At 39.1% G+C, this 14,304-nt stretch overlaps 1 protein-coding gene across 7 annotated transcripts in view; it reads left to right on the forward strand.

Moving 5' to 3' along the window:
* Positions 1-7,808: 7,808 nt before the first annotated feature.
* Positions 7,809-14,304, forward strand: part of LOC138047340 (otoferlin-like) — a 57,629-nt gene continuing 51,133 nt past the window's right edge. For 5 of the 7 annotated variants that reach the window (XM_068894145.1, XM_068894144.1, XM_068894146.1 and 2 more), the window contains exons 1-2: positions 7,810-8,021; positions 12,105-12,160. In XM_068894145.1, the coding sequence (XP_068750246.1) occupies positions 7,943-8,021; positions 12,105-12,160 (135 nt within the window). In that variant the 5' untranslated portion in view covers positions 7,810-7,942. Of the gene's footprint in view, positions 8,022-12,104; positions 12,161-14,304 lie in introns of all 7 variants that reach the window. The other 2 variants (XM_068894142.1, XM_068894143.1) reach the window with 1 other exon arrangement.

Consider the following 14,304-nt stretch of genomic DNA (forward strand, 5'->3'; position numbering starts at 1 on the left):
AAAGGAAAGCACCCCTCAAATTAGTACGAAATGTCAAAATGTGTTAGGTCATAACCTGAGGGTTTCGGGAACGAACGCAATGAGGAGGTAAAGGCTGGGAGAAAAAAGCGATACCGTTCTTCTCGCCCATCACGTGTTTTTTCCATTTTTACTTTAAACTATACGTGAACAGAGTTTTTCGTAAGTTTTGTAAAGCAGCGGACACATTTCTGAACTGGACGTGACATTTTTTTGGCACAATTTAAAGTAAAACTCGCAAAAACGCTGTTTTCAGTGCTTCTGGAACCCAAGAATCAGTTTTCCCAGGCAAGACTGGAGCTCACTCGACAAGACGCCTACTAGGGCATATCCGTGGAATCCGCAAACAGTTAACACAAATTGTCCAGTTACACTGAATTTCAACTACAGGTGAACTTCGGAAAATGACGAGAGATTACCAGAAAGATAAATCTGTAATATAACTTGAAGTTGTTTGTTGTTAAAACTCATTAATGTTACTAAATCTGCAAATGCAAACAACGAAGCCCTATCATCCGGCGGGTTATCAGGATACGGGATTATTTATTTATTTATATTTTGAAGGAGACTTTATTCAAATCCCGCAGTTTTACTTGCTTCCTTAACTCCATTTCATTATAAAAGTTAACGTTAAAAAACGACGTTTCGACCGTTCGACGGTCATTTTCAAGTTGGACAGTAAATGCCGCAATTTTTTATTCTTTTGTGTGTGTGTATTGTTTCTATATAAATATTTTAGAGTTTTGGTCAGTATCTTATTAGCATTTTTGTAATCGGTTACATATATTTTAGCGCATTCAAAATTTTTACTGTTCAACTTGAAAATGACCGTCGAACGGTCGAAACGTCTTTGTTTTTTAAAGTTAACTTTTATAGTGAAATCCGTTTCAAAAAACTTGTTGATTCGAATCTTAACTCCATTCATCCCAAAATTACAAGATCAGCCTTAAATCACCCGAAAAACTTACTACAAATCACAGTTCACAACTTATCATCCTGGGCCAGTTGTTCAAAAGCTGATTAACGCTAATGTCAGGTTAAAATTAACAAAGGAGTTTTATTCTCTACTCCCAAATGCTTTTCAAGGCTGATATTCGGTAAAACGTTAAATAAGAAGAAGTCAATCTTGAAAAACAAAAGTAAGCAAAGGAAACTTTCACCAAAACGTTGAAAACATGAAACAAAAGTTTACGCTAATCCTGGATTAAGTTAATCGGCTTTCGAACAACCGGGCCCTGTATTCGAAGTCAGGTTCCGTAATCCTGGTTTAGTTCCTTGCATACTTTTTAAATCTGCTGTGGCGAAGACAAAAAGACACTTGTTCCTCCTTGAAAACTGTTTAAATCTGCCGTGGCAAAGACAAGAAGACAACATCTGTACTCCATTTCTCTTAATGCTCAAAAATCTAAAATTCCACCACTAAAATCAAATATACGTTGTATCGGCTCCTGCTTAAAATATTTACCTTCTCAACTTGTAATTACGCCAATCAGATCAAACCACTGATCCCAACGTGCAACGGCCGGGAGATTGTCCAGGGTTGCTTGCTTCAAAACTCTGAAATTCCAAAAAAGCACGGCTTTAATGATAGAAGGCACTGCTTTTTCACTGCTAGCAGTCTCAGGTTTGAGGCCTTTTGGACCTCATCAGCATGGCGTAGCTAACATACCAAGCGGGTGTGTTTAGCACCCCTTAAAGTGGCAGCTTCACATGCCATACATGTGGTAAGCTGGGTTGTGGTCATCTGCGTTGGCCACACCGGGTTGGTGTTAGCGTGTGTCACCTTGCTTTTATTGTTGTTACCAAAATAGAGTCTTTTAAGATGATACCGAGAAAAGTGCGGATTTTTATATTGTGCAAGATCAACCAGTCATCCAACCATAGGCTGGTTTACACGTAGGACGCAAGTATAAGCACAACCAAGGTGATCTGGTGACGTAATTCGGAGGACTGGGGAGAAAAATTTTAACGCCGTATCCCACAACCGCGCGCGGCCTTATTTTCTAATTCAAAATGGCAGAAGCGAGGTTAGATTTCGTCGGGTCTACTTGAATGTTCATTCAATGACAGGAAATGTGGTAGATACGGAATGATCTGTTGAGTTTTGGCGATGGCAATACTGCAGGGAGTTTGGAAACAACACCTAAGGCCGCAGGCGGTTGTGGGATACGGCGTTAAATTTTTTTCTTCCCAGTCCTCTAAATTACGTCACCAGATCATCTGGAAGCATAAACGCAAGCAAAAGAAAAGGAAATTGTCCCTTTTTCTTGTGTTTGCGCTTGTACTTGTGTCGTTGCGGCAGCTGTGTAAACCAGGACAAGCAGAGGCACAAGGAAACAGAGAAGCACGTTTTTCAATTTACAAGCTTACTTTGTATAAATTGTTGAGATTTTTATTTCATACCTGAAAAAAACTGTCAATCGCCCAGCTGTGCTCCCTCGCCAGGTTATGAAACTCGCCTTGCTCTTTCCACCTACGAACGATTTCCCTCACCAAAACCCTTTCCTTTCCTTCCCTTCGCCTTTTCCTTCTTCACAATAGAAGAACAAGCAACTTCTCCTCCTCGTCGCTAAGCATCTCCTTGGCGTCCGCCATTTTGGATTTAAAATTTTGGCGCCAAAATATTTGTTCACTGCGCATGCGTATTTTACCGTGTGCTTATCCTTATCGCACGTGTAAAGGACCTTGTGCTTATGCTTGCATCGCACGTGTAAACCAGCCTTAAAATCATCCCAGAAATGGACTTACCCAAAGGGAGACAATTGTTTGGAATCTCAGGCGGAGCAGCAATGGAATGTACTGCACTAATTGCTCCCTTTTTATCTAAGAGGTAAGACAGGTAAGCCTGGTTTTCACTAGCGACGGAAGCACAAGCGCAATAAGAACGCTTATTTTAACGTGAAAACGGGGTTGACGCAAGCAAAAGCAAAACCGAAGTAATTATTTTGGCCAATCAAAAAGGTCGGAGACATTCCAGTAAACCAATCAAACACTCGAAGTAATTACTCGTAGCCGACACAAGGCGCGGGAAAATGTGCACGCGCGAGCCACGATTGGTTTTGGTTTCACTTCTGATTGGTTGAAAAAAATGGCGCGAGAACTTTGAACCAGTCACTGAGTGAAGTAATCATAAACTAAAGTAATTCACCAATTACTTTCCACACTTAATTGAAAACCACTCTAACCACAAGCGCAAGCACAATGAAGCGCTTATGCTTGCGTTAGCTAGCGTTGTGTGAAAACGGAACATAGCATAAGCACAAGGAAATAATAAGTGCCCCCGCGGCTAAAACCTGAGGAGGCAATCTAGACGTTCCCGCGTAAAAAGGGTAGATGTATAAATTGGTAGATGTTGTAGGGGAAATCAATCTCGATTTGCTCAACCCGGGCGCGCAAGGTGGTATCGGTATTGTTCTACGCGACCGAAGTGTTAAAGGCCCAGTTTATACGTCTCGCTATCGTCGAATTTAATTCAGACGAATTTAATTCCAGGTCCTACTTTAAAATAAATCCGACGATAAAGCGACATCTAAAACGAGTTAAATTCGTCTGTTAAAAATTAAATTCGTCCTAGACGCTTTATCCGTCTTAAGAAGACGGATAAAATATCTTTAAGGAGTCATCAGTTTATCCGTCGCACCAGCGTTGCGTCGAATGAAATGCATACCTTATTTTCGTACATTATTAATTTTTATCTCTGACCAGGTGCATTGCATTCCGGCTGAGAAGTAAATTCGACCATAATTCGACCCATTAATTTCGACGCGTAAAACCACGGTACAATTAATGTCGACGGAAGGACGAATTTAATTGGAATTAAATTGGACGATAGCGCGACGTATAAACTAGGCCTTTTTTAGAGTCACGAAGTAGAAACTCGCAAGGAGATCCAAAGTGCTGTTCGGGTTAGCGATTGAAAAGTCAAACATTGAAGCAGATCTGATGCAAATCGAGTTGCCTAGCTCAGAAATTGATTTGTCCGGAAATCAGAAACAGGGGCGACGATTTGTCACACGCAAGTCGGAAACATGGGCGACATGTTTAGCATATAATTTCAAACGCAATGTAGTCACCAGAGCATCGGATCGACCCAAGGCTCTAGAAACTCTATACGTGTATAGGAGAGCATGCGCCGTAGGGTTTTGCCTTTGAACCTTACGGCGCCTGCTCACTCCTCGTGCTAACATGAATGCACCAATTAGAGACGCTTTTGATTGTTCTTCACGAAAACCAATGAGCAGACACTTTGTTTCAGGGTTCCCAAGAGCTCTTCTCTCCCTCAGTCAAGAGAAGAGCTTTGCGGTCGAGATTGCATTTAAGCGTATCTCAACTGCCAACTGCCAACTGCTATCTTAGGCGGAGGCAGATGTAGTGAAAACTATTTAACAATTCTTCCATTCCCGTTTGTTGGATATGAGATGGTAAATAGCCAACGAGCGCGAATGGAATAATTGTTTTATTAAATTCCTTAAACTCCAAAAATTTGGAAGTACGAAATACGAGCCAAAAAAGCAAGAAAATCCGAGCGAAATCGAAAAAACGTGATGAGGATGCGATAATGTGTAATACCTTGAGGTCAGACAGACGTAGGCTCATCACAAAAACATTTATTGACTATTCGCGTACTTCTAAGCGTCGGAGTTGATCCAGACTTTCCACAAAAAAGTTTTTTTTTTCTTGAGAGAGAAATTTCGTTTTCCGGCGAAAAAAATTTAGCTTAGCAGCGTTTAGCGCAATCATTTACTATATATGGATATGAGCTGATAACTGAGATTGAGTGAACCAATCAGAGCACGCGAAATGCATTATCCAAGGTTGAGAATTTAATAATTAAAGATATTTTTGCCCCGGTGTGTGATTATGCAGGAAATGTAGATCTTAAGAAGTGTTATTGAAATCTAAAAAGAAAATTGGGGGTAACCACTCGTTCCAGATTCCCCGCGTCTCAGCAATTGAACATAATGGCGGATGCCGCAGTTGATTTTGATGTTTGTGTCGACATTCGTTTTCAATGGCATAAGCTATTTATGTTTGTGCTTGTGTTTGTGCTTGCGTCGCTAGTGAAAACCAGGCCTTACTTTCCAAAATTTCAGAGACAATTTCCGTGGAGGAGTGGAACCTACGACCTTCCGAGTTCTACCACTCAGGACCTCTCAGCCTTGTGGCTACTGTAGGCCATCAAACTAGGTGTATCCCCGAGTCACCACTGATCAATCAACAGGGAGCTTAAGCAAGTCCGTTTTTGAGACTCGGACGGCAACCGGAAGAGAACATTTCGAGTACTAGGACAGTGGGGTCTCCCAGAATGTAAATGTGGCTGTGTGAAGACAAGTTAAAAGGGAAAACAGCTCTCAAAAACGCGCGTGCTTAAGCGCCCTAATAAGCAAATCTCCTCGTTCCATTCATCGTGGTTAACATATGACATCTCTTTCAGTACAATGACGAATATGCTCCATAATTCGACAATTTCAGTGCTAACAGCATGACGGGACAATTGTCACAAAAACCTAGTTGAATCGCCTACCTCCCGGCATGAGTTTCCTACAGTTCAGTGGCAGAGCATCCTAGTAATCTAACTAGTAATCGGAGGATTGCAGATTCGATTCCTGCAAAGAAGCACTCGGATTTTATTCCGAGCATCCTCGGAACAAATCTCTGCAAAAGTACAGTTTTTGCATCGCTTGAGATCAACCATTCATCATCCAACCCGATAAGATCCTCCGAAAGACGGACCACACAAGAGAAACAGCCGGACCTTCAAGGCAATCCAGTTTGGAATCTTATAGTTTGACAGAATGAAGTACTCAGCCACCGAAGGAAAACAATCGGTTACGCATTAACAAGGAGCCGTCAAGTTTCTCTCTCTTATTACTATTTTGCAGGTAGCAAGGTATCGGATAGAAGAGCTTCGAAACGATGTTCCGCCAGTTTGCGGAAAATCGTTTCGAAGCTCTTCAGTCGAACAGGAACGCTTGCTGCGCAGGCTAGGTATCGGAAAGTGGCGGTTGCTTGGTAGGAACTTACAGAAGTAATAAGAGTACTTTATTAATTGTCTTGGTACGACACTCTGGTGCAATGTCCAGAGGTGCAACTACTAGTACCCGCGATACTTGCGACCCGGGTTCAACCCTCCGCCCCGAGGTTGTATGTGGGCCGAGCTGTCGGCCGAGCTTTAGTCGATGTTGGTGGAAAGAACAATAGCGAAAAAGTCTTTTGGGAATTTCAGGGAGGTTGATAACTGCTAATTCGCCCTGACTACCCATGTATCGGTTACATCATTCAAAATCACAATGCGATATAGCTCAACCACTTCTAGTTGCGTTTGACTGCTACGTCTGTTTTTATCGTAAACCATGCATGTTGCAAACAGAAGTTTGACTTGTCAGAATACTGTTAAAGCATTTTCTGTTCGGCTGGATAACCAGCGTCGCCATCTCGATCAAAGACTTTCACTGCTCCTCAGTTAACACTCCTGATATGCAAAACCAACATATTCATAGATCATCATCAAATTTTTTTCATTTACCCTCGGATTTTAGAGTAGTTTGGTGTAGCTAGTATCTCCGCCGAGCATTTACTGACCCTCCCAACCCGATGATGATATACCACAGAGGACAGACCCCAACACTGGGAAGTCCATGCCCTATACTCTTTGCGAATAGTGCGTGGGTTCTCTCACGTACCGCAGTCTATTGAAAATCTTCTGAAAGGGTTATGAGACGGGGCCTACGGTTTATCGTCCTTATCCGAGAAGACTAGAGAGTCTAACCATTTTGCAGATGTCATTAAAAAGGCAGCACTTTCTCCTGAGTGAGTATGAGTTTTGACTTCGCGATCTCCCGCGGCACTGAGCTACTGAGTAAGCCGGTCGGAGGTGTATTGTATCTCAATGACACATGCGCGATCTTGGCAGTAGGTCAAAGCTAACTTTCGTTTTACACTGTTTGCCAATGTGTACACGGTATCTGATGCAAAAGAGAGGATGAGTAATGTTGACAATATTGTCTTTTCATTACAGTAGCGTGATCAAAAAGAAATCATAAAAGAAAAAAGGTCGTTGATAGGCTAGCAAATTTACGTTACGTAGTTTTCTGCTTGGAGGTAACTACTTCAGGTGGTGCGAAAGGGCATCCAGTTTAAAGATATGATAAAAATAAAGAAGAGTTGCTCTTTACTGTATACTCAAACCAACTTTTCCGAGACAAATGCAACAAATATCGGTTGGCCTTCATTGCTGGCCGGATACAATAAAGACCACATTGTATAATCTTCTGGCTATTTTTTATAATCTTTTATTATAATATTCAATTGTAAAGCAGTTAAAAATAGAAATCACTTTTACTTCCAAAGCATCACCTGCTATGCTTGAAAATTTTCCTTGCGAATCACCTTTTCTGTGACGCAGGAATTCTCCATGGAGACCGACCAAATTATCCACTAGAATTGCACAATTTATTATCGTTATCAAATAAATCTCCCTTTATGGAGACGGATACCATTGTTAGAGGGCCAAACATCTCGGAAAAGACTGACAACTTGCCTATTAAAATTTAAGAACAATTCTGCCCCCACAACCAATGTAAATCTCCATGTTACGCACAACAGATTTACCGTTCTGACAAGAAAAATATTCCTACATTTATTCCTAGTGATATTTCTGTTGTCTTAATTTTATATATCGGAAACACAATTGTGGAACAATCCAAAACTGAACACTCACCTGAAGATATATTTTCCGAGATATTTCTCGGTGTTAGAGTAATTTGATTTTTTTCCAGGAGGAGATGAATTATTCAAATTACGCAAATCGAAGATCAATTGTTTCTTCCGTACAAACCAAATGTTTTGCACTCGTCCTCTGATTGGTTCTTCGTTCGCTTGCAGCAGTTGTTTCGCCATGTTGTGGAGTTGACATATCGCGAAAATGTCCTTGCTTTTGCTTCTAAAAACCTGCTCAAATCTTCGGGGAAAGTCTGATCGTGTAGCCAGGGTCACTTTTAGAGGTATGTTCCTGAGAACTTTCATAAATTTGCTAGCTGTCAAAAGCTGTAAAAGATTTTGAGGGCCTTCTTGTGTTGTGAGCGACCCGATCGATCGCTTATGACAAACTGATAAAAATACGTGGGATTTGCGTTCGATCAGAGCTTCCCTTTTTATCGATTTGTCTCGCAATTTTTGGGGATTTTTTTATGGTCCTTTATTAACAATAAAAGAATTTCCTCATTTTTGAAATTATACCGAAGTATTCTACGCTTTTTTGTCGCTGTTCTTCGGCTAGTAGATATTTAATTATTCAAGTTTGATATGTAATCTCAGTTTGGTAAGTTTAATTTATATGGCAAAAAAAGCGACATTCACGTCGATGTTTAATTTTTTGTAGTGTTTCGCAAGAACGAAAAACGAAGCATGTCTGAATCTTCTGTTATACGGCTTTTTTTTCTTCAAAGAAATATTTTTTTCCTGCTGTGGTACATGTAATACTCAACTTAATACAGCTTGAATGAATGTTCAGACACGACATAAGCTTAATCAAAAAATATATAAACCCAAAATGTATATGATTAAAAATTGTCCGATAAATTCTTTATTGAGAAGCTCAATATTGGTTTCCTACTTGAGAAGCTTAAATAATGTACCTTTCACGGGGAAAATTCGTTTGTGAAGTGACGTTCCTTAAACCTTCTCATGAACCACAGGACTTGGAAAACCTTTCAACCGTGACATCTATCCTTGCTCTTGATAGAGGAACTTTTTACATGTATGTGTACCAGCTTTTAACAAAAAGCGATTATTCTTGTGTTCTTCATCGATGCTTCAAAGCTCCCTTGAAAAATCTTTTCGCCGCAATGATCAAAATTTATATTGCCGGTCGACGAAATGTCTTCCACAGTTTCCGGGCCTATTGCATAAAGCAACATATAATTTTTGGGGGAAAATAATTTCTACCATTGTGAAATTGGAAGCGTAAATTGACTTGAAATATCTTTTTTTGTTGAAAAAAAGTGATATTTACTTTGAAATACCCATGCTTTGAAACATATTGCAACTGCACAATTTTTGTGGTCTAAGCAACATTATTTGTGTAAACAAATTGCAGTTATTAGAATTGTGTTTCTTGGAAATGAAACGTTTTGAACAACTGCAAGATGTGGTGGCTTTAGTTCACAAAATACACATGATTCTAATTAAGTTAATTCTTTTCTTGTTGTTGATCAGTTTTTTTTTTCTTTGAAGCTGCCAACAGTAAAAGAAATTATAATTATATTTCTTTGGAAACTTTTTGTAAAGTGAAGTCATACAAGTTAATAATGTTAAATAATAACATTATCTTGTAAACAATGGTAAAGTTGGATATACTGGGGGTATTGTTAAGTTTTGGTTAGAGGTCATGTCTGGAGTCATTCGAAGATTTTTAGTTAATTATTCCACATTCACATGTACTTTCTCAGTAGGACTTAATTTATGTGTCTGTGAACACCATAGGGAGGTCAAAATATTTTCATTGAGAAAAATTTTTGTTCTCCCTTTATGTATTTTGTGTCCCAGTGGTCTTTTATCGAGTCCTGTGACAAGTGATAGAGTCAGTAATATAGGTGAAAGATCTAATGGGTATATTATTTTAAACTGTTTTATATACTATCTAGATCTCCATTAAAAATACCTGACTTGGGAAATGAATGTGTTTTATATGGTAATGAAGATTCTGTAAGTGTACATGTATCTAAGATACCAAAGTGGTATACAAATGTATTTGATTGGTATCAGTATTTGAACCAAATAATGATTTCTGTTGGCTGTCTGCTTCAGGAATAATAATTATTGATGTACTGTTGTTATCAAAATCGGGCCATTGATTCAGCAAAATACATGTGCTGTATCTTTCAAGCTGTCACACTCGGGCCAAATCGTTTGAAGCTGGGTTGGTGATGGTTGACCCAAACCTATTAGGTTTCTCAACTATGAAGGTTTTAAAGTACTTATCTAAAGTTGAGCTACAGAAAGAATTCAGTGCTGACCAGCAAGTAGCAGCTAATACGAACTGCCGATAGTCTGAAATAAAGTTAATATTTGTTTGCATCATATGTGCACTTTATCAACTAGGAACCAAGATTGAGCTAAATTAGGGTCACATAACAACCAGACCTGGGTTGCTCGAAGCATGGTTAGTGCTAACCGGCATTAAAATTAATACCATGAAAATCTGTAGGTTTTGATACCTCTTAACCAACACTTAATGCTAACCAGGCTTTGAGCAACGGCGCCAGCTCCAGATTGTTAATCAGAAATAGTTCGATGCTACTAATTAAAGGTTTGAAGAATAATACATAACCATTTACCAATGCAACTTAAAATGTTACGATTCAAGACCTATTGCTTCAACACTCACTCTTAGACTAGTGTCTTTATCATGGGCGATCTAAGACTGAAATAAGAGTCTTTGTACTCAATGATTAGTGTCCTTTCCTTTTAACAAGATGTAGATAAGTTTGAGCTAAAAGTCAACTGTGGGAAAAGTTCTAAAAAAAACATGCCTTTAGCAACGGCGCCGGCTCCAGATTGTTAATTAGAAATAGTTCGATGCTACTAACTAAAGGTTTGAAGAATAATACATAACCGTTTACCAATGCAACTTAAAATGTTACGATTCAAGACCTATCGCTTCAACACTCACTCTTAGACTAGTGTCTTTATCATGGGCGATCTAAGACTGAAATAAGAGTCTTTGTACTCAATGATTAGTGTCCTTTCCTTTTAACAAGATGTAGATAAGTTTGAGCTAAAAGTCAACTGTGGGAAAAGTTCTAAAAAAAACATGCCTTTAGATAAAAGTTGTTTGGTGGGACTGTTTGAATAATTTGCTAACATTGAAATATATGTTTGCACTTTATTGATTGGGAAATATGAAATTAAGCATTCTTTGCCTTTGAATAAAAGTGGTGTCAGTGATACAATTTTATTGTAAATTAAGTCAGTAGGGCTCGTTGACTCAATAGTGATTAGGTAATTCAAAAGTGATTAGCAGAGTACCATTTAGTATTTATCTTTGACTAGTTGAGGACAAAATAAATGGCGTCCCATGATATTATACGTCAAAAGGTAGAAGTGATCTTTGCACTTATCTAGACAATTTAAGCGATAATAAATTGTCTCTTATGGACACCTGAAAAATTCAGGCAGCTTCATTGGGACTTGAACCATGTCGTGACCTACAATCGGCAACAAAATTAGTTGAGACAGTTGACAACAGAGCACACTGGCAATGACACATTCATTGTTTGCAAAGAAAACTTGTCCAAAAAGTACATTTTCGGGATACCGATCCCTCCCCCACCCTAATCAATGTTGTACCGCTGTCGACAAGGCTCATAGAAACACAACATTGTCTCAGGGATGCGAGGGGAGGGGGCCATTTTCGCACCGAGCTTGAAATCGAGTCTAAAGGATAAGATTGTCTCAATAATTTTGACGCTGATTGTAGATGCGATGCCAGTGCAATGCTTTACCAACTGAGCTATGAAGCCACTCATTTGGGAGTAGTTTGTTGGGTTCCTAGCTCCAGGGAAGAGGCTAAGCAGTGTTTATGCAGGCCTGCAGAGTTTGAATACCATGTGGACCTCACAGGTTGTTTTGATCACATAAAGTCAAGAATTACTACATAATCATTAGTAGTGGCAGTAGTAGCTGTACTAGTGCTACAGGAAATCGTGTGAACACGAGTGCATCATTTCATGATTTATTGGATGAGTGATGTTTTGAAAGTTCTCAAAATTATTGCATTTGCCATAGGCGAGTGCAATCTGACATAAATCATGAACTGCAGAGGCAAGTTCATACAATTTTTTTATTTGTCATATACCGATACTCAACAAAAATTACTCCTGGCCATGACTGTGTTTCCATAGCAACTTCCATATTGCACTCTGTAACTTAGGTATGCATTTGTCATTGACCAATCAGAAACATGATATTCTGTTCAGTATGTAATGATTGTCATGACAGTCACTATTATTTACCTCTCTCAACAAGTAATATTGTCACTGTAATACATTATTAACAATTTGAATATTCTTATTTTATCTCCATAGGGGTTACATACCAGACAAGTGTAATAGAAAACTGTTCTGAAGCTGATTGGGATGAGGTTTGTTGGTTTTCGGAGTATTTACAACTGCATCATTACACTGTAATCCAGGTTGGGTGCCTGGGATATTTCCAGGGGCTTCCACTTTAGACCAGCCAACCCCTTGACCAAGTATTGCTCTCATGGCAAGCAACCCCAGCAACCTAGCCATGAGCCCCCACACCAGGCATCCAGGCACGCGTCACATTGATAACTGGTGGAAGTGGGGTGGGGGGGGGGGGGGGGACACAAAAGCCTAACTGGACCAGGAATTGGCACAAAGTGGCTGGAAAAATGTCCCATGAATTGCCATGTGCTTAAGCGACTGAATGAGCATGCGGCCAGACCACTACTACTCTTTGTTGTTAACTCTGTGAAACTGCTAAACTGCATTTAACTGTTCAATTTTCAATTCAAGAATTATGATTGCTTAAAGGGACTATGTCAAGCAAAATGGTGTATTAAATTTCATGACACCCAAAATGTCCAAAAAGTGGAATGAAACATTGCAATGACCAAGTACTACAGCTGTTGAACGACATAAATTAAAGAAATACAGCAATAGGAAAGAGAAGCACAGATGGACACAAATGGACAAGATTGAAATAGATAGCATTTTCAATGGTAATCTTGAAAAAAAGTCAACCAGACGTTTTTCAAGTTTATGGCAAATCTCCTGGATAAAGGTTGTTTTTGCTCAGAATTGAATCATCGTGTCTGTGATGTAACAATAGTTTTATTCATAAAGGATTTCCACATTACCATTTTCAAGATTTAAACTTGTGATTAACAAAAGATTTTCCCCTAAACACCCTAAAATAGCATGACATAGCTCCGTTAACATTCAGTCTCGGCTATCAGGTCATATGCTGCATGACTTAATTAAATGGAAGCTGATTACACTGGTCGTTTTGTAAAGTTGCAAAAATTCATGGTGTAATATAATTTGATCAACCAATAATTATTATTATTCCAATGAACACTTTTTGAACATGAGATTGTTGGTTATAGCCATCTCATATCCTGTGCACACTCACAGAATAACATTAACCCATTGACTCCTAGCTGAACCACTCCCCATTGACAAGGAAAATTGCCTGGCATTAGACAGAGTAAAATCTTTCAAGTCTGACTCCCTGGAATCAATTGGTTAAGGGAATACGTTCAAATTTCGGTCGGGAAACCTGACTATCGGAAACGGACCTGATTAATTAATTTTCAATCTTTCGGAAGTGGTACCGATTTATCATGCTTTTTTGCCATTTCCGATGTTGATACACTGTAACTCCATTACCGATTCAATCGGAGCCAAATACATTCTGATGTGGATTAGTGTCATCATGCGTTTTATCTATCTGATAACATGAAATGCGACCTTGTAAACATGCCACGAAACCACATTAAAGAAAAAAAAAACCAATTACATTGTGTATTATTTTATAAAACCTCTTCAAGTCTTTCATTGTAAAGCATTACTTTAAACTTTTCCGTGAATTATACATTGGGTTTCAAGTTTGTTTGAAGGATTTTCGATGTTCAGCCCGGTCACCGGGGTTGCCGGTGTTGCCGGTGTTTCTTCAGTTGATCGGAAACTGCTTAACTTTTCCATGCTGTGGAATTCGTTTTATTTTGATAACAAAGTGTTAAATAAGTCACAGTTCAATGCAAAACACCACATAAATCCAGTTCCTATTGGACCCATTCAACCTGGTCCCCTTTTAAAACAAAACTCTAGTTTGCCATGGTTTTTATAGATTTTTGTGCATGACAAGTTACCTAGTAAGTAACCAAGACCCCTGAGACGTGTCAACTGTGTATATTTGTTAATTGCTTAAGCGAGTTTCTGCATTGTACATGTACATTAATTTGCTATTAAAAGATCTGTGATTTACTTTTGAGCTCTTGGTTTAGTATTAAAGTGCGTTCTCGAGACACAGACGTTCTTTTGACTTGCACATTGCAATGCAGGAGTGTGTGACAAACCAAAATATTGTCTCCTATTGTGTTTGCACGCTCTTACACAAGCTGCTTCAAGCACAAATGCATGGAAAAGCAGTTTTACTAGGCAATTTCTAGAGGAAAACAGGAATGAGGTATCTTTTTTTGAGAAGCAGCGTCTATCCGTTTTTGAAAAAGGTCAATTTGTTAGCTGAGGTAATTGTGCA

Source organism: Montipora capricornis, chromosome 4 (genome assembly GCF_036669925.1).
Source record: "Montipora capricornis isolate CH-2021 chromosome 4, ASM3666992v2, whole genome shotgun sequence".
NCBI classification, from domain to species: Eukaryota; Metazoa; Cnidaria; class Anthozoa; order Scleractinia; family Acroporidae; genus Montipora; species Montipora capricornis.